Genomic DNA, 21,275 nt, shown 5'->3' with positions numbered 1-21,275 from the left:
CGGGATCAAGTTACAGAAAAACTACACCCTCGCAGCACCCCTATTTACATACAAATAACTGGAGTGCCTGCATTTATGTCACCATTGGAGAGTCTTGCCAAGGGAGGCTGTAATCCAATCAGCAGAAGGTTTAAAGGGATGTCTGTAGAGTGATTAAAAGGGGATTTTTTTTTTTTAAACTCTAGTCATTATTTTTCATTTTGTTTCATATTTGCAAAGAACTTTGATCTGAGTTGAGAGCACATGTCCTAAAATACATACGAAGAGATCAAGATCTTAAGAAGATCTCCTCGGTTGTTGTGTGGAAAGCGAATATGACCCACAGGGATTAATTTGCTTGTGCTGGTTTGGAGATTAACTCTAAATCACTGCTTAACGGCTAATAGGACTAGTAGGAATTCTTGGAAACACCAGGGAAAAAATTCTTATAGACCAGACTGATGAGAACGGCTTTCCAAAACAGTAAGACTTTTTAAAGTTTAACTTAATGTGTAATGTTTCTGTTTCTGATTTTTTGATTGCTTTCTCGTATATTGTGAACATTTGAGCTTTTAAACTGTTGCTTTAAATACTGGTTGTTGCTGGGCTGGAGGAGAAGGTTGGGCTGTTTATTTGCCGTTCGCAAAGCAGTAGCTGGAGGGGTATTTTTAGAATTGTTAGTTTAAAACCAGAGCTCGCCGGTGGTTTCCTGAGTTAAGTGAATGGAAACTAGTCTAAACTCGGTGAATGGAAGTGGGAAACGTATCGCTGGGCTTCCGGAGCCACTTACCTTCCAGAACACGCTGTTAAAACTTCTCCAGTGTGCAACTTTTACAAACCTAAACCGCCTTCACAACAAAGGAGCAGAGCCTGGGCGCAGGCAGGCAATGAGCTTACCGGGAGCTCTCTGCTCCGTGTTCTTGAGGGAACAGGGAAAAAAAAAAAAAAATCCTACAACCGCAAAAAGCATATTTTGGACTTGCTGTGTCAGTGCAGGAATGTGGGTTTGCATGATGTAATGTATGCAAATACTGCTGCGGGAGCGCGCTGCGCCCTTAACCCTTCGCGGCATCCGCCCTCCTCGCCGAAGACTTAACTTTCCTTCCTTTCATTTTCTTCTAAAAATCTCGAAGCATCTGCTTCTCTACCGGTGGTCCGCGTACCGCGTATGGCTGGGGTTCGGGCCGTATTAACCCTGTCGCCTCGGTGGGTCCGGCTCCGGCGGCGGCGCTGGGAACAGGCTTTGTTCTGCTCCCGCGGGGCTGCGCCGGGCCTCGCCCCGCTGCCTCCGCACTGAGGGGCTCCATGGAGTACTTGTCTGCAGGAAGAAGAAAAAAAAAAAAAAAAAAAAGGAGTAAATAATCTCCTCTTACATTCAAATTTGCGAAAGTTTCAAACTTGCGAAAGTTACTGAGGGATACCTAGGGTGGAAGGCGGGCCTCTTCTTTTACTCAGCGGCCATTCAAGCTTGCTGCATTTTTCAGTACTGATGAGCAACCAGGCTGTCTCTCATCTCTTGTGGACAAGTTTTGAGTGGGTTTCTTTTTGTTTGTTAGTTTTTTCGTTTTTTGTTTTCTTGGTTTTTTGCAGGCAGAATAACCTAACTTGAGTTTATCAGCTTGGACTTTTCAGTACACAAGGCAAAAGTGAGTGCAATGGTGCAAAGTACAGAAGAGCCCTTTAGCATGCTTTAATGATTGGGCAAAAGTCATCCCTTGTATAACTTAATTGGATTTATGTCAAGGTGGAGTTTTGCTTCTTACATTTGCCCCCAATAAAATTATTTTCTCAGGCCCATTCAGAGGGTAGATAATTGACACACTACATGGAAAAAGCCTTAGGGGAAGTGGGGGTGACGGGATTGATTCCTTGTTGTCAAGCAGAGAAGGGCGTTATGACTTACTAAGCACACAAACATTTATAATATATGTAGTTTCTGATTTCAGCCTGGCTTTTGCACTGGCAGGTGAGGATGCAATGACAGGTGACACGGACAAATACCTTGGACCCCAGGATCTGAAAGAGTTGGGAGATGATTCTTTGCCTGCTGAAGGATACATGGGCTTCAGCCTGGGAGCCCGCTCGGCCAGGTATTGTATTTGCTGTTTCTTGTGTTTGCATGTCACCACAGTTACAACTTTTTACAAACCAAGCGCGCTCTTTCACACAAAGCTGGAGTCAATTTCAAAGCAAAGTAGAGGGGGTGTGCTTCCATGTTGTGATAATGCTGTGACTTTGAAGCATATGTTCATTGCAGTTTTATTTAATATTCTGTATTCATGTTGGCTTCTTATGGCAATGATACAGAAAACTATTCGCTTTTTCTGGTATATGTTCATGCTCTGAGCATCTCCAAGGCTCTTCTTTGGTAGCAGTTTGCAACTGGTCTAGAAACTGACTTAGAGCAGCTAACAAAAATGGGTTTCTTTTCACTACCGCTGGTTAGATGGATACTCACATTAGGGTATTCCTTAGTGGAGTACTTTAGCTGAAGAATGTAAATGCCAGAAAAACTGAATGACAATCATTTTGCTGTTTTGGTGCTTTTATTTCTTTAAGGGTGCTAGTGAGTAATCCAATAGAGATAGCCAACATTAAAGAAAAATGCTCCCAAAAATAGAAAAGCAGGTGTACTCTAAATTTGTTGCAGAGTTTCATTTGACAGGGAACAGATTATGCGTTACAGAAAACAGACCAAAGTTTCTGTGAACGATAAAATATTTTAAACTTAATGTAATATCTGACCAGCAATTTCAACTTGGGTATTTCTAGATCAATGGTTTAGATTTCATTTTTGAATCTTGATAAAGCCTGCCCTGTGCGTTGCTCAAAACAGTTAAAACTGTATGAGCAGAGATTGCTTTCATAGTTGTGGATTTGCAGTGTATTTACTGACAGTTGAATCATGCTGAAACTAATAATTAAACCTTGTAAGCTGGAACCTTGAGGACTTTTTCCTATACTGTAGTTTAAAGATCTGTTTTAAAAAGTGAGTTCATTTTCTAACAGTGAATGGCAACTCCCAGCCAACTAAGGTAAAGCTTAGATAACCTACCCTTCAGTCTTGTTTGTTATGGTTGCAGTAGAAACGCAAGCATGCAGTGCAAATTTCCTCTTTAGTAGTGCCCAGCCATGTTTTGCTTCACTTACAATTTTTAGGTAAGTTAATAAGTATTTATCTAATAATACATTCACAAGGAGTGCCAAAAGGCATTTAAACAGCCCATTAGCTATAAAATCAGCAGAACAGATCTGGAGGGAGAATCTTCTGTCTTTGTAAACTTAATTACCAAAGCTGACATGCTGCTTTTAAACACAAATTGACATGAGCAAGGTCATGGTACAGCACTATTGGATGTGGTCAGGTCTGAAGCACTGCGGTGATGGTGGCAAGGGAGTGCACTTCGTGTACAAAGCTGGGCACCGATTTGCAGGACACCTTTTACTCATCACAGTACTCTTCCCGCATACACCTAAATTCTCACTGTGCAAGTGGGAGACCAGAATTTCACAGTCAAGATCTGTTAGGTAGATCTGAGGGTTCAACCTCGTTTTATCTTTTATTTGAGAGAAAACTAATATTCCCATGCTTCTGATTTTAGCAGTGCCATTACTATTTGTTGCTGCGGAACTCATTTTTTACATTGCACATGTTATGCTCAGAGGAGATAAATACAGTGTTTCTTCCTGTGTAGTATTTTATTTAACAAAAAATATTCAGTGCGTATATCTTACTACTGATTCTGAGTGTAACATTAAGAAATAAACACATTAAATATATAAACCATCCAGCCATAACATCTTGCTTTTCCTGTCTGATTATTTGCTTTCTATTTCTCCTGTTTCTTTTCCACTGTAAATTGCTTTAGTCCAAAAGTCAGGTAAGAAGGCATGGCATCGTGTTACATCTTTCTGCTGCTGCCATCACACATCTTCATTTTATTCAACATTGGAAAGTGACATGCTTTTATTTTTGGCCAGGAGGGTTGGGCTCAGCCTTAGAGAATAACCTTCTGTTATAACAAATGTAACTTGATTTCTCTATGCCCTTTATCATGTAAAAGTCTGCTTAACATACGCCTACAGTGTGTGATTAAGGTCCCAGTCCTGCTTCCAGCACAAGGAGGAATGTGTGCTAAGGGACTAGAAAAGCTTGATTAACAACTACAAAATGCATGGAACAAGTTGTAGAGTTTTGAGTCTGAAAAGTGTTACTAGTTCAACAGTATAATATGTTGTTGGATGTTGCTTTTTATTAGTTCACATTTTTTACTACTTTATTTTTTGTCACGTAGTAAGCATGTCAAGGCCTGCAGCATGTTTTTAACACATACCATAATGTACCTTCCAGGGTTAAGTGTAATATGCTCCTATGTTGATTTGATTGCAACACATTCAGAGTGATCATAGTTATTTCTAAATAGTCTAGCATGCACAACATCATTCCCAAAGCATTGTAATCTGTATTTAATCATCAATAAGCAAATTTCTTTTCTTTCTTCTTTCATTTCAAAATTATTATCCTTTTTTCTAACTAAAGGAATAACTCGGGTATTGATAATAAAGTCAAAAGTGATTCAGCCACGAAGACAATGACAACACATAAAAGTTGCTCTTAGTTAAACCTGATTCAGCAATCTGAGCCATGTGGGCAGGTGCTGTAACCTACCCACAGCTCTCCCTGGGACGTGCCCTCATGGGTCTCCCTCCTTTCTGGATTAGAGCACGAAGACATTTATCAAAGTTCATCTAAATACTTGAATACAATTTTCTGGATTTATTCTAAAGCCACGGCATTACTGGCAAATGTTGTGATTTTGCTTTATGTATGTTATAGGAAAGGGAATATTTAACTGCAGTCCAATACTTATAATTCCATTTTTCCCCTGTATTTATTTCACAGATTATGTATGTTTTGCCATCTTATGCTATCCCTGGAAGTTGCATGTATTAATTTTTTTGTTTTTGTTTTTTGTTCATCTCATTGTCACCTGCACTTTCTATGATAAATGGTAAATACAACAGCCTCCGCTCCTTCAGTTCGGATAGGTCCTACACGCTGAACAGAAGTTCTTATGCCCGAGACAGCATGATGATTGAAGAACTGCTGGTACCAGCAAAGGATCAGGTATGTGCTGCATCTCTGCCAGCAGCTGTTCATGCCTCGTGTTTATAGGGGATGACAGCCTGCAGCACTCGGCCATGTTTGCAGAGGTTGTTGCTACTCTCTTAACTATTGATAAGGTAGAAGAAAGGAGCTGAGAGAAATCATGGGTTTACCACACTGGGGTTTTGATCCTCCAAGAGACAGAGTGATGGGGTCCCAAGTCAAAAGGGACCAGTTATGTTTCTGAGGTTGTGCATGGAAGTCAATGGGAGCATCTATGAGCTTAATGTTACATGTGTCCTTTGCTTTGGTACACTGGGAGCAATGTGTTTTACACTAAGAAACCTTTGTCTGTCCTGTATAACCTGGGGATTACGTTCACCCGTTCTGTCCACATAGAGGGGACTCCAGCTGCTGTCCTTGTTTTTCCACCCTTGGGAAGAATTTGGCCTTGTAAAGATTAAGCTATTTTGCACTAACCAGTTTATTTATCTTCCAAACATTTGTGCAATGACTAATACAACAAAAGCAGAATCTTTTGACCTGATTATGGCGTGGGAAAGTCTTTCTAAAAGCTAATGCTGGAGATGGTACGGTACTGTATGCTTTGTGAGCTTTGAGTTCATCAGCATTTTTCTTGGTAGACTGCTTTGGATTTTCAAATCTAACTGATTTCCTCAAGAGTTTCTTGATACACAAAGGCCAGAGATCTGCTAGGAAGCTGAATACAAATCCACATAGAAATCTTTACTTGGAATTAAAGGACTATGGAGTGGAACTGTTGTTTATGTGCTGTAAGAGCATAAGGTGGATTGTAATGAAACAGGTTTTCTACTGCTGTTTTCAAAGAGGTTCCTCTTGGCAGCGGCAAGTATTTCTAAACAGGGGGTTATTGATTTCAGAGGAGGCTTTCATGGGGGAAAGGGTCCATAGAGCAGGACAATTCAAACCTTGATTGTTTTAGTCTGTAAATTCCAGTGTAGTATAAATTACCTAGTTTTACTATGGCTTTTGCACACAGTTTTTATAGCATTATGACAATATCAGAAATTGGATTCTCTCTTTAGCAACTGAATGTTTATTATTAGGTTGTTACTTTCAAGTGAAATGCTGTAAACCTTCAATAACCTTTATTTGCAACAGCTAGCTAGGGAGAGTTTCTGAATATTGCATAGCATTAATCTTTTTGCTTTAGTTTGTTTTGAAGTCAGAAAATAAAGTCTACAACTACTCGTGCTGGGAACAAGAAATTGTATTTCAAGACCGAGAACCTAAAGTAACTGTGACGCTTCTTACTCCTAAGCCTTCATTAAGTGGAAATTTCAGAGGAGAGGGAGGCTCTTCAGTCTGAGAACACATTACATTGTTTTATGATTCTGGCCATTTTTGTGATTACTATCAAAATAGATGGCGTTGATTTAGCAGCTAGGGTGCCTTTGATCAAATAACAAGAATTAAAACCAGCATTATGCCGAATAACTCTTAAAGAACGTAGTTTAAAGTGTGCAGTATTAACCTGTTTTGTCTTACAAAATTCCCCTAGAAAAATAAGAATTCTATCTGTATGTGGAGGCTTTGAGGTGACACCACATCATGTACAGGAGCTCTATGTTGGGGCAAGCTTCATATTCTCTACAAGTGGTCATGGACCTCTCTGCTTTCTGGAGGATCTCTTGCAGTGCTGGCTCTTGAGCTGAGAATGTTCTTGAATATGAAAACCTTCTAGTGCTGGTGCTGAGCAGTAGCATAGGCTGTTTTCATTTGTGTTTATTCAATTTTTTTGTTCCAGCAATGATTGTGCAATTATTGCAGTTCAGTGCTGGTCCAAATTTGTCACATAAAATTAAGCCAGGCTGGAGGCCTGGCTGACAGTCTAATTGTAAATGTTACTCTAATCTTAATCCTCTAGAGAAGCTTTGAGTTTCTCAAGTCCAAGAGGGGATCAGGAACGGTGGAGGTGATAGTGGAAAAAAAATGTCAGTCCTCTCTTGAGAGGTTAGTAAAGCTATGATCCCCTGAAAAACAAATAACAGTAAAGCAACAAACTGTCTTCATGAAAAAGGGAGCCCAGCTAACATTTTCTACTACGGCTTCTGCAAACCTCAAAGTCCTGACAAAAAAAATATGCCTGTCCTCTGGAATTCCTGTGTTCTTCAGTCCAGCCCAAACCTGTGGTGGTAAGCTTTACAGCTCTCCGGCTGAAGCAGGAGGAGTGCAATTAGGAGATGGAGAATACCACTGCATCTTTTCTTCCCATCCCTCCCTTTGTACATTACTGGGCCTCTAGATAATCTCTGCTGTGGCAGTAGAAAGCAGCATAAAAAACTGCCTCATGTTCCAACAATGGAATTCACAACATCGAAGATCATTGTGGGTCAAAACTAATATCCTAAAATGTCCAGCTCCAAACTGATAGGAGTTAAGGCTGGTTTGGGGTATCACACTACTTTGAAGGAGTGAGCCATTGCCTATCTGCATGTTCCATTTCTCTTCTTTTGTAAAGCTCAGACCTGTCTAGAGTTCATGGCAACAAAAAAGTCTCAGAGTAAAGGGAATTAATTTTATCACAAAAATAATTATATAAAAGAGCAAGGGGCATGTGTCAGCCTCTTGATCAGGTTAAAACGGAAGATCCCACAGCCACCCCTTCCCAAGATCACTGGGAGACTTGGGAGTCTAGAAAGAGTCAAACAAGGAGGATTTGAAACCAGTTTTTACTGAACCCGACTGCCAGCATGACATATTGAGTATCAGGGAAGAGTTTCTAATAATACCTTGAGAAGTTGAGATATTCTCCATTGTTTGCATTTGGTGGTTTATTGCTGACCCTGTTCACCAGGGAAGTCTGAGTCCAGGCCATAACGTGCCTCATAACCTGTCTGGAACAAAGTTAAATTTCTGTGTCCTGGTGTGTTACCATGGATGCAGCAACTCAGACCAAATCAGAATGACTTTCTCCATGGAATAATTTACATCAGCCTCTGAATTTAATAAGCCAAAGGCAGGATGAATCAGGCTGTTCGTTACATAGCAGCTTGCTGAATCTCTTCTGTCTGGATAAATTCTTCTGGGAGGAAGCATAAATTTTTCTGTTTGCTGAACTTTGATATTACGCAGCCTGGATATTCAGTTACACAACCAGAAGGATCCTTGTCAGCAGAGCAATCAGTATTTCTATACATGTATTTGCATCTAACGAGCCCACGCCCTTTAGCAATGCATATTTAATCTCTGTCAGTCCACGGAGGGAGCAATGGGGCCTGAGCAAACACAGGATGAATCCTGTGATTTGATGTTGCTGATGATGTACCATCTTCTGAACTGCTTACATTGCAATTTACGCAGGAAGATTTCTTTTGCCTGCCTGGAAAATCCAGCACCTCAACAGACCGACAAAATGAGATCAACAGATGTGTACTGTAAGATACATGGGTTCGACTATTAGCTTTTCTTACTCTCTTTCTCTGCCAAAATTCTTGGCTGCAGGGTTTGTGCTTCTGCTGGCTATAAATATGTCCAAGAGATCTGTTTGAGTGCACTTTTTCAGAACAGAATGCACCAAAAGATATAGTCACCTGATATGCTGGCAGGATCTCAGGACAAAGGACTAGACTAAGGAACTGTATGTATGCGTGTAAGCAAACCTACAGCAATTTAGTGGGCGTAGTAGCACTTCTGTCTAGCACAGATTATTTTAGAGTGCTGGTGTTTCCTTGGAAATTATGTGGCCCTAGGATTAGCTTCCTGTGTCACACTGCTGAAGAAACTTTTCTTCTGTTACAGCAAACATGATCCCAAATTTATTTGTTGCGGTGTGTGTCCTGGTGCACGCCTGGACCTCAGTGCAGTGACACTGTTATGGCTTAGCAGGCATTTGAATGACAAACCCTAAATTGTGGGGTTGTTTTTTTAACACATTTCTTATGTTTCTATGTTTTGACCTATTTTTGATGATAATCACTGAGCAAAGGAATAAATTTATTCTTGTTTATCTAAATGTTTACAACTTCTGAGACCAACTGTCTGGATCTTACACTGTTTGGTATCAAAAGTAATAACGTACTCAGTATGAGCTCTTGCAAAGTTAGATCACTTGGAATAGCAGAAATCCACAGCAATGGCTTTCCTGCCTAAATTGCATCTCTTCAGGGAAATGTAGGAGAATCCCTACTGTTCTATTGGAAAGAGTTAGAAAACTGCCTTCATCAAACTAAATTATGATACATTTTTCAAAATGGTGCTAATTAAAGCCACTGCCATTGCTTAATCATCATTGTTTTAATGGCATTCCTTTTATCTTTTATGTCTGATGGTGTATTTTGGTGTTTAACATATGCCGGTTTGCCCCTTACTGTCATTGTCCGCTGTGCTTGACCATCAGGCCTAAAGTGCATATCTTACAGCAAAAAGTTTAATGAAAGATCCTAATAAAAGAGTTAAGGTGGAACAGAAGGAGGCATCAAGGCATGTGGCACAGTGTTGGACAGATGACAGAGCAAAGTTGTACCCTGTGGATGTTTCTATTGATTGGCAGTAAATTATAATGTGAATGGTTTTTGGAAGGAAATCTGGGCTGCTCATCTAAAATAAAATAAATGTTTAAAGAGAGAAGTTTTTTGAAACCTCAGAGTGATGATGGCTGGGTTGCAGGTTCTGTCCAACAACAGAGCACTATCTGCTTGCTTATTGAAGCTTCTCAACAGAAATTTTTTTGTATGCTTATGACTTTGGCAGATTTACTACTAATGCTGATATTTCTATTCAAAATAATTAATTTTCACTACCTCTATGTTCCAGTACAGGTTTGTTTTTGTTTTTTTTTTTTAAAAAAAAGGTGGAAATAATAAAAATTTCTTGTGTAGAAGTGTGTGCTTGGCTCAGGTTTGTCTTGAACTCACAGACTCTAGTTTGGAAACAGCCTGTAAGGTTTTACAGTTCACAGACTCTGTTCTCTCTAGGTGTATTTGCCTGTAAGCAGAAAACAACCTACTCAGAGGAAACACTGACAACATTAACACCATCCTGGGTGAAGATAGTCTGTGTGTGTTGCATGACACCTTCTTGATTTGGTTTTATTAATGCAGCTTCTGATGATGCTTAAATTGTTTAGAGGCTTTCGTATCACCCTGGAAATACAGGCATAAAGTATTTGAAAATTTCATTTGTTTAATTTCCTAGGAAGAAAGAAACAAAGAAAGAAAAAAGAATATTTTACTAGAATGGCTTTACTATACAGATAAAAGGATTTATAGTGTGAGACCTTGTTGTGGAGCAAAGGACACATGAGTGTGCACACTCATGTCCATGGGCAATAGCAAGAAACAAATTACACCTCCGTGTCTGTCAGATGGGGCAGTTAATTATAACACCAGAGCGTCAGTGCTTCACAGGGCTAGAGTTATTTTTATATAGGTGAGTAGGGACAGTGGCACTCCTGAAGACAGTGTTCATGCTGGTTGTACATGTATAAAGACAAACTAAACCCTCCCACCGGGAGCTTGGTCATGCATTCACAGCTTCAGCTAAACTCTCAGTGAAGTTATTCACAGGTTCTTCTTGAATAAGGATCGATCCAATGGCATTTTCTGTGGGGGAATATTAGACTGCCTGTCTATACAGTGTATGATTGCAGTACAAATGGTAATGTTTTTTTCACTCTTTTTAACGCTGCACATGTAAGTAAAGATTAGAGAGGGCCACAGTTGTAACTGAAGGAAGTGGGATAAGTGGGCAAAAAAGAAAGTTTGAATATATGCAAGATTAATTTGTCTGCAGGTTCTATATTTCTGTTGCGGGATTTCCAGTAATTTAACATGTGTGATGTCAGCACTGTGATGTGGAAAGGGTCCACATCTAAATTTACTAGAATTATATTAACAAGTATGTATTTAAGACAAGTGTTCTTCATGTTAATTTTAAATTTTAATTTATCTTTTGTATTCTTTTTTTAAGCACCTGACATTTCAAAGGGAGTTTGATTCTGATTCTCTGAGACACTATAGCTGGGCCGCAGACACCTTGGATAATGTTAACCTTGTTTCAAGTCCCATCCATTCTGGGTAGGTCACTTAACGAATTTCTTTTATCTTTAAACGTGGAAGTGTATTGTTAGCTGAAGAATACAGCCTGCTGTAGTGGCTGATAACATGCCTGTTCCTGCTCTAGTTGAAGCCAGTGGCAAAATCCACACTGACTTCAATGAGGGTGCTTAATAACAGGAGTAATTCTAAATTCTTGCATATCAAACCAAAAACTTGCTTCTGCACTTAATTTTCTGAAAGCCAAAACATTGTAATCCCACAGGCTTCTCTTTAATAGCCTTGTTTTGCTTTTTCTGTTGCTTATGCTTTGCTTTTAAGTGTCATAAGGTGATTTTGTTTGAATTGTATTAAATTATTTGGAATACAAAATAAGAGATACAATGTTATGTTTTTTGTTCTTCCATGGAAGAAAAAATGGCGGGCTTTAATTTAAATAATTATTTTATTTTTACCTTCAAACACATGCTTATTCTCGAGTATCTATAGTTTGACTTTAGGAACACTATTCATTTACGTATGAGTCATCACTGTAGTTGTGATGCTTCTTGACAGTACCACATAACCTTAATTTAAATGCAGTAGTAGTAATGTTTGAATGTGTATTAATTACAAATAAATGTGCAACTGAGATGAATCATTGCATAGGAGATTGTCTAGTATAAATGTTGTTTAATTTTCAACATCAGGACATAAAATTCCATATCCTTTTTAATTTGCTTACCCATTTTGTGACTAATTGCATTCTTATAATGAAAATGAGTGCAGCATATACCAAAAGATTTCAGTTTCAAAATACCAGCAAGTCCCACAAATCTAAAGCTAAAGTCCCACAAACATGTAAGCACCTGCTTCTGCTGAACAGAACTAGGCAACGGTGGATTTTTGGGTCCTGAGCTGATAAAACACTCCATATGTTTAATGCCAGAGTTGAAATTTCAAGAATTACAGTATGAAAAGCTGAAGTCTACTGTTTATTGAGATAAGATACATCAGCAAAAGGCCTCAGAGAGCTGGTAGTCCATCCATTTGCATTACAGCAGGATAAAATGTAGCCAAGCCATTCCTGAAAAATATTTAATTTCTTCATAGTTGCTAAAAATAAGAGATTCTGTGGTCCCCCAGCTTCAGTATTTCACTATCCTTTGTTATGGTATTTCTTCCCCTGATATTCATATGAACGTTTCTTTCCTACAGATTAAGCCTATTTCTTCTCGTGTCCATAGGTAGTATAGGAGAACAGAATCTTACTGGTCTCTTAACAATGTTTCATGTGTTGGAAGACATGTAATCCTCTCTTTTATAGACTAAAATGTCCCAGATTCTCCTAAGTGCTGCTTTCCACGTTTCAGTGCATTCTTGCTGCTGTCCCCTGGCTCTCCTCTCTTTGATGATAGCTTATTTCTAAGGCAGTTTGGGCACCAGACTCCCAAAGACATGTCACCAGTACTGGCTAGGTCAGGATCACTAGCTCTTTGGTCTGACACGTGACACACCTGATGTCAAGCAATGCCATAATGAGAATCATTATTTTGGTAACTGCAGTTTCTGTTGACAGATACTTGTGATCTGCTGGAATTTCTTGGTTCTTTTCTGAAATTCTGCAGTTTGGTTATTTTTTCTACATTTTGCACTTATGTGTTTGGTTTCTTCCCTCTGTTTCTATTTGCCTTTACTGTATTTCGGTTTGTTGGTTCCACACCCTTTTTCCACTTTAGCAAGATAGATTTTAATTCTGATCCTGTTTTCCGAAGACTTCTCAGACCTTCCTTCTGTCCAGTGTTCAAATTGTAAGGGAAAACATTAGTTTAGTACCTGGCCTAGGACAGCACAGTGAAATTTCCATTTGAAGTTTCAGTTTAACAGTAAAGCACTGATAGTATCTCTTTTGAGGTAACTTCTCAGATGATTGTGCACTTACCTTGTCTATGTTATACCTTGATTGCTTACTGTGAAATTCCAAGATGGTACTTCCACATATCCACTGGGTAAGTTACCTTGTCAAAGAAGGAATTTAAATTCCTTTGACATGAGTTACTCTTGCCATTTCCATTTTGGCTTGTTTTTATTTTGAGGACTGGTGGTAGGTGAGTTGTAATCTCTTGATTTAGGCCCTTATAGATTGATGTCTGGATAATTTATTCCTAAGTATTTCTGGTAATTGGGGTTAGACTGATCAGTCTAAAATTTTCTGGCTCCTTTTTGTCCTGATACAAAACAAGTCTGATGTTTGCGTCCTGCCAGTCCTCTGGGACAGTTCTTCTTTGCCCTTAGTTCTTCAGCATTCTCACTAATGGTTCCAACCCTCCAAAACCAATATATTCTGTCAACATAGGATCTTTTGTGTCAGTTACTTCAGATCTGCTCCGTTTGTACATCAGTCCCTATGAACACAAATGTGGCCTTAGCTGCTGCCCAGAGGGGAAGGGGCTGCAGACCTGCAGCAGTGCAACCACCTGGGGGGCTGCAGGGGAGGGAGAGAATCTAAGAGCCAAAATATTCTCCAAACAGGTATAGCTTTTCTGACTTGTCACATTTCTCATTTGACAGATGAAGTCCATCAGAAATGATGCTGTGATGACTCGGTTCTGTTGTTAGAAAAAAAACCTCACTGATGTTTATTTTTCTTTCAGCTGTGGCCCCATGTTATAATATGATACTGTTTGGTTTTCCCTCTTATCTTCATCTAGGGACAATCAGCAGATGTTCCCTTCACATCTTCCAGTACTTCAGCATATCTGATGTGCAGAGGATAGGGACTTTGCACTTTTTTTCTGACAGTCTTCCTCTGAAAAGCAACTCCTTTTCTGCTTGTTCACAGTGCTCCATTCCCTGGCTTTGTCCTGGGTTCTTTGAGTGGTCATAGGCAGAGATATGCTGCCTGGGGTCATCTGCTGTCAGCAGCCCTCGTGGTCTGTGGTCCATGTTACCCTGTGGCCAGGGCCTGACCTCACTGCTCTTGGCATTCCTCATCCTCCCCCAGCTCTGCAATGTGCCGTGTGAGGGGAGCTCCTCTGCAGCCTGCTCCCTCCGGTTGCTCTTTTCCCATTTACCTACTGCTAGAAGAGAGCATCAAAGTTTGTTCCCATTTCTTAACTGTGGCAGAGGGGAAATTTTGGGAGCAGGATGTGGAGATCCAGCAATGCGCCAGTGAAAGGGAAGAAAGAAGGAATTATTGGCAGTAATTTTGACTCTTCTGGTTTTTCCTTTTTTTTAAGCCAAGATAATGTTTTATGTTTTCCTTTTTTGAGTTCAGATAAGTTGTTTTGCCAGCATATATTTTGAACAGGGTCCATTGTAAGCAACACATTAAAATGTGTCATGAATCTTGAGGCCTCTGGAAGGGGAGAGACCCTTCACCAAAATGACCTTCAGCTTTCAGATGTGAGCTTATTTATGCAACTTTCCCAAACTAAAATGTGGGTGTGCTCTCTTCGTGTTGCCTTTTTTAACTCCTTGGTTTTCTTAGCTGAAAGAAAGAAATTAATGTCACACTGCCTTCTATATTGAGAAGCTCAGAATCCAGTCTTGCAAGGTGGAATGCATCAGATTAATTATCGTTTACTCCAGACTCCTATACACACAGAACTAATTTTTGAAAGCAGTGTAATGAATGGCATGGAGTGATACTCCTTTCAAGTATCCTGCTATACATATCTTTATTGGTTATACTTTGGAAAATAAACTGCTATAGAAAAGTACAAGAACTGGTTTTGCATGGCACAGTGGAGCATGTTTTGGGAATTAAATAAATAAGTTGTTTTACAATAAATTCTCTGTTGACCGAAGCAAATTGCAAATGGTTTTCTTTTGTCCATGTGCTTCTGCATTTCTCAGAGAAGTTATAAGCTTGTGCTGATGAATTAAATAAACTCTTCTGGATTTTTTTTCATGTGTAGCATATTTTATACGACACAGGTCATGATATGCAAAGCAAAAGCCAAATAATTTCTAAAGTTGACCTTTGAAAATGTTGCTTTTGTTATTTTTTTGATTGTTACATTTTCTTTTGTATTTATTGATATTTTTTGTTGCTTGCGTCTAATTATCTTAAATTAATTTTTCCCATTTGCTTTCTAAATTATTTTGCAGCTATTCCTCTCCACTTCCCCAGTATGATTCAAGGTGATAACTCTGTGCTTTCTGTGAATCCTCATTTTATTTTTTTTAACTCTTTTCCCACAGAGTGTTTGTAGACATTTGTAGTGCATCCACCCACATCCTCATCCCTTCCATGTACTCAAGTAGAAATGCTCATTAGCAATTAGCGTTGTGTTTCAGAGATCATATTGTAGTTTCCATTATTAGTGTAGCATTAATTTGGGTAAGCATCAGCTACTAATCTTTTTGATAGAAAGTGCATGAAATACTGTTTGGAATTCTTGTTATTGTTTTAAACAGTAAATTACTGATTTGAAAACTAAACAAGGAGATAATTAATATGCTGTTGACAATGATAACCTTTGTATGGGAGCAATATGCATAAAGGCTGATCTGGTAAAGGTTTTGTCTTCACTGAAGGCTGCAGCGTGCTGTAGACACCAAAGCTGGCTGTAATGGGCTAGTTCCTGTGGTAGGGCACAGACTCATGTTAAGGGTTAATCTACCATTGCTGTGAGCAGTGTGCATTAGCAGTCCTAAGCCCCAGGTTGCCAAGGCTGGACTGGTATCAGTGCCTGTCATCAAACCCAACTCAGCTATCTCTGCATGACCTTGAAATCTACACTCTAAATGTACCTGGGAACTTGGGGCCTGATTTTTATAGGTACTTAGTTTTAGCTTCCATTGATTTCTGTATTATTTGAAGTCAGTTCATTGAGGTGCCTACATATTTTTGAAAATCCATTTAAATACTTTGGATACAGAGAAGGCATCTTATCTGAGTGCAAGCTTCGTCATTTTTGCATATGATGAAAAACTCCTTTTTTTTTTTTTTTTTTAAATTAATTATGAGCTGCCTTAACATTCCAGTAATCATGTACATGATAGGCAGCTCTCCAAAACATTGCCTTGTACTGAGCCCTCAGGCCAAGCTCAGTGTTGCCAAGCTCCCTGGGAGGCTGCTCTCTCCATCGCTCTGTGGTGCACTGACCAGATGTGCCTCCCCAGAGCTGCTGCTGCACCAACCCTGAAGGGATGCTCCAGTCAGCCACCCCTCTGCCCTGCACGCTTCCGTGTAGTCTGAAGTGGCACCCCATCTTCTCTGCAGACAAAAACCATGCACATTTTTTAAAAAGTCACCAAAGCACCAATCATAACAGATTCCTTTCAGTATTCTCCCTTCCGTGACCAAGGGTTTTTGGTCCCTGCTTTCTATTTTACTTTGCTTCATAGTAAAGTTTAATGAATTGTCTTGAACTCTCTTCACAGCTAGTCACAAGCTGGCTCCTTGTCAGCTCTGAAGACCAACCATTGGCCTACCCTTCCACACGCTCAGCTATCATCAGCTTTCACCACCCACTGTATAGAGCAGTTGCAGGGAGAAAAAACAACATAAACATGCTGAGACGCTAATAGTGCTCCATGAGCAGAGGGGAGAGGGGACCAAGGGTCCAGCCTCTCCAGAGCTGGCATCTCCGCTTGGTACAGCCTTTTGTTAGAAAACAGAAAATTGTTCTAGTCAACAGAGTTTACAGAGTTGTGATCTATAAATATTATAACTTATATACTCTCTAATTTAAAGATTGAGCATATTGGTTTTGATATAGATCTAATATTTGTAGAAAGCGCTTGGTTAGCCATTCAGCAAAGATCCTGACGCACTGAAGTAATTCCCCGTGTGAGGAATTGAGATACCCTAGTGGCAACATTTGGATTTGTTCAGTAGAGTGCAGTGTCTTTATCTAGGAGAAGAATGTGGATGCAATTTATTTGTATGAAAACTACTGTGGAACATTGTGGATTTTATTCCACGCTTCAGTATTCTAAAAAGTATCTTGGGCACAAGAAATAATAAATCGGGGCTAAGGTCATCTCAGGGGGTTGTTTCACCTCTCCATCTTTACTGATGGATTGTAATTTGGTTTGAAGACAGGCAATATAGAAACTTCTTTATTTGGAATTCAGTTGGACAACCTTTCTGTCCTGCTTCATGTATTTACAGCTTATGTTCCTACCCGCCTCTCTCCTGCAGACCATTAAGTACCAAGTTTTGATTACACTCCTGCTTTTGTGCAGATTTTCCCCATGCATGTTGGCTGGACTTCCGAATGCAGTTTATTTGCAGGCCTGGCCAATGCACATCAACTGTTACTTTTGATATCCTGCTGGTCTCAAAAGCGAATGTAACTGACTTGCACATATTCCTATTCATACTTCAGAGCTCTTGGGGGCTTTTTTAAAGGAATCTTCACAATCTCCCTGGATTATTGGCTCTTACCCTTAGTTCTGTTTACAGTAGGGAACTAGGAAATTGAATGGCTTCACCTGTTAATCATGTGAAGGTTTAGTCTTTAAGATCTGGAAGTTTTTGCAACAGCCTTGAAAATAGTGAAACCATACAACAGATGTGCCAGCTATGTCAGTGTCTGCATATCACACAGAAGGAGCGAACAAAAAATGTATTGGCATCAAGACTGAGCTGGTAATCCATGTCCGTCTTGATACTGTCCTGTTACTGCATCTCCTGCCTGAAGCTGTTCTCTCTTAGCAGCTTATGGGACGGAAAAAAGGGAAGGTGTTTAGGAGCACCAGAAGAGACCTCCCCATAACTGTTTAGCCCTGCAGGAAGCTGTATGTTTTGACCTCCGTAAATTGGAAGGATTTCTGCTGCAGTGTTTTGAAACAGGCTGAAGTCTGGTTTTGGTCCTGGGAGGAGCCTCCCTTTTCCTGTCACTGTTCTGTTAAAGACAGTAGCACTTCATGTATGCAGCTTCTCAGCTTTTCATATATGAAATAAATCACGGCTATTAACAATTATTCTTGTTACTATTTATTATTCCCTTCCTAATAAAAATAGTTCTATTTTAAAATCTACCACTCACCCCTTACAAATATAGTTGCTTACCCTTCTACCACAAAATGGAAAATTATGTATTGGAATGACACTGACATATGCGATATTTCTTTAATGTCGCTTTTTGCTAAGGAATGTCATCTTCACAGAGGAGTAATGGCGTGACTTCTTCCAGAGTGCCATGCCTAAAGAAAGTTACGTTCTTGATATTCTCACTTATTCCCCACCAGTGGATGCCCTTAGTAGCCTGGACAGACTGTCACCCGTGGTGCCAGCACTTGCTGTGCCAGCCATCAGGATTGTTTGCAAACAAGACTGTGAGGAGGTTTTGAAGACTGAGATCCCAAAAATAAAAAGCATTTTTGAGTCTTCTTTTTCTATGCTGTCTGGTTCCTTTCTGCATGTGAGGCTAATTGCTCTTATTTATGGACAGTAGTGCTAACAGCAACAGAGTTGTTTTAACATTCTAATAAACCACTACTAATACACTACTCGTGTACTGTTTTAATCCAAATTACTCAGTAGCACCTGTTCGTTTTACCATGACATTGCTAGACCTTTAGCAATTCCTGCTTTTGACAACCAATAGTTAACATGTAAGTATAAGTTTTAAAAGAATCTTCATGTTCCTTTTAGTTTAGCTAAGAATGGGAGGACTTTTCTAATAGTGCTTTAAAGACTGTAGCAGTTGACTTATTGCTGATCTTCTGCTTGTTTTGTAACCATTTTCATTGACGTGTTTCCTTTTTCCTACAGTTTCCTGGTTAGTTTTATGGTTGATGCACGTGGGGGTTCAATGAGGGGTAGTCGCCATCATGGAATGAGAATAATTATCCCACCACGGAAGTGTACAGCACCAACTCGCATCACCTGCCGCTTGGTAAAGAGGCATAAACTGGCCAGCCCACCGCCGATGGTTGAAGGAGAAGGATTAGCGAGTAGACTTGTAGAAATGGGGCCAGCAGGGGCACAATTTTTAGGGTGAGTTGTTCTATGAATTTCATTGTTTGCACTCATGTTTCACCTTTCCTTTCTTTTATCCTGTGGATCTAAGTAGTTACAACACTGACTCTGCCTCATTTGAGCATGTAAGACAGGCTACTTAAATTGAAATATTGAAAAATGCCAACCTGCCATTCCTTCCAGAAAGTACCCTTGTATTTTAAAGGGAACTTTGCCTCTGTGATGACTACAAGGTGGAGCCTAAGGTAAGGAAAGCCACGGAAAGGCCCAGTCCTGCCCCCATTTACTCATGTAACCTGCCTTTGAAGCCAGGAGGAGTCGCACACCTGCAATCCAGAACAGGTTTTGACCCCCTTGCTCACAGAGTATCAGAGGAACATCACCGTCACAAAAAAAAGTGTCCTAAAGTCACACACAAGGACTCAAATATGAAGGTCTGGTCCCTATGCCGCGGCATGTGGGCGGCTCCAGCCAGAGTTGCTGGGAGCTGCCTGTTTCCATCCCACGGAGCAAAGCCACTGAGAGCAATGGCAGAGCACTTACTGTAGAGTATCAAGTCGTACAAATGCTAGGAAGTGACCTTTTTTTAAGCTTAAAGTAAGGGAAACAATCCACTATGATGTGGCTTTTTTTTTTCCTAATTATAAATTTTGTTCATTACCATGAGTGGCACCCTGGTGTAAACTGCTGATTCTGTCGGGAATGACAGCTTGTTCCTAATTTCCCCTTCTTGTTTCTCTTCCTGCTGCATGGATGTTATTCAGTAAACTGCATCTTCCTAACACTCCTCCCCCTCTAAATGAGGGCGAGAGCATGGTTAGCCGAATCCTGCAGCTTGGTCCACAAGGAACAAAATTTATTGGGTAGGATACGTACGGAAAAGATACAGAATGTCTACAGTTTTTATTTTGTTTCCAATTTTTTGTTCCCATTTTTTCTTTTTTTTAAGTTTTCTAAAGCTTTCAGTTGATTTATGTCACTGAAAGAAAATCATAGTGGCTTGATTTAATATAGCTCTGCTACTACCTTGTGCTTCTAGGCATGTAAAATTCACTGCCAGCATTCTGCTTTCATAACTTCTGTGCTTTTGTAATTTTTTAAATTTGAAGTGTTTCAACTGCATCAAATACATTTTAATACACAGTGACAGTCCTTTAAGTTCAACCCTGTTGTAGAGAAGGTATTTACAGGCCTTGAGTGAGTCTGTTTTGGGAAAAGCATTTGTAAAATGTGATCACATAAAGTACTATTTATGAAAGATTATTTAGAAAAAATGTCATTGGGTGAATAACTTCATTCAGCAGGGCTGGAGAAATACTAATCTTTTAAACCTGCAAGAAGCATTTTGTTAAAATAAATTTGTAAAACCATGTATGCTGTCCAAAGGAACTGCAGTCTGTAGTCTAAAAGTGTAAGAATGTTTCTGTATATTTTGACTGTTGCTTTCAAACCATATTGTGAAATTTATTGCATTAGGTTTTCAAAATATTGGTGAGTGTTTGGTGTTCCAAACCTGTTCAATACCTTCTCACTAAGTATTCTTGTTAAATGTCATGCACAGAATTGTGTGGTTTCTAAATATTTACAGAGACAGTATCTGAAATATTAGCCTGCAAAGATTGTACTACAGTGTTAAGTTTGTGCTCTTTTTGAACTAGAGAGTAAATATCTTAAGCAATGTATTTGAATATTTGGTATTTACTTGCTGTGCACAATTGGAGACAGCAGCTACATTCCTATTTCTTCTCAAAGGACTTGACATTAGATTAACTGCCTGGGTGTTCTTAAAGGCATCTAACATACGTATTAATTAAAGTGACTCTTTTTTTCATGGGGAAAAATAACTATCTAACACTTTTCCCCTGGTATTTAATGTAAAAACTGGACTTCCACCTAACTAGTTTATGTTTTTCCTCGTAATGGCTGTTGTGATTTCCGTGCTCAGGTAATTGATTGCTTAATGCACCCAACATCTTGCAGGTGTACAGTACCATAGAAGTGCTGCATAATTCTCCTATCATGTGATGCTACTTTTTAACTGAGTTATTACAAAGCAGTGAGATCCTCTACAACCTCTGTAGGAAAATAATGATACTGTCTATTTAAATGTCTTAAAGCTGCATAATCCATAATTGTTCACTTACTGTGTGATTTCAGTCAGTTTGTCTTAGCATACTTTAAAATGCATATCTTGCCTGTGAAGTGTTTGGCAAAAGTGTCTGTTTTGTTAAGG

At 39.5% G+C, this 21,275-nt stretch overlaps 1 protein-coding gene across 1 annotated transcript in view; it reads left to right on the top strand.

Annotated features, from left to right (window-relative positions):
* Positions 1–1,945: 1,945 nt before the first annotated feature.
* ANK3 (ankyrin 3, node of Ranvier (ankyrin G)) overlaps positions 1,946–21,275 on the top strand; it is a gene marked incomplete at its 5' end in the record, with an annotated part of 72,624 nt that continues 53,294 nt past the window's right edge. The window contains 5 exons of the mRNA XM_010084849.1: positions 1,946–2,069; positions 3,849–3,860; positions 5,020–5,107; positions 11,039–11,145; positions 18,836–19,060. Of these exons, the coding sequence (XP_010083151.1) occupies positions 1,946–2,069; positions 3,849–3,860; positions 5,020–5,107; positions 11,039–11,145; positions 18,836–19,060 (556 nt within the window). The remainder of the gene's footprint in view (positions 2,070–3,848; positions 3,861–5,019; positions 5,108–11,038; positions 11,146–18,835; positions 19,061–21,275) is intronic.

Source organism: Pterocles gutturalis, unplaced genomic scaffold (assembly GCF_000699245.1).
Source record: "Pterocles gutturalis isolate BGI_N339 unplaced genomic scaffold, ASM69924v1 scaffold16815, whole genome shotgun sequence".
In the NCBI taxonomy this organism is placed as follows: Eukaryota; Metazoa; Chordata; class Aves; order Pterocliformes; family Pteroclidae; genus Pterocles; species Pterocles gutturalis.
Note: the sequence above shows the minus strand (reverse complement) of the source record. Positions and strands in the feature narration are given on the sequence as shown.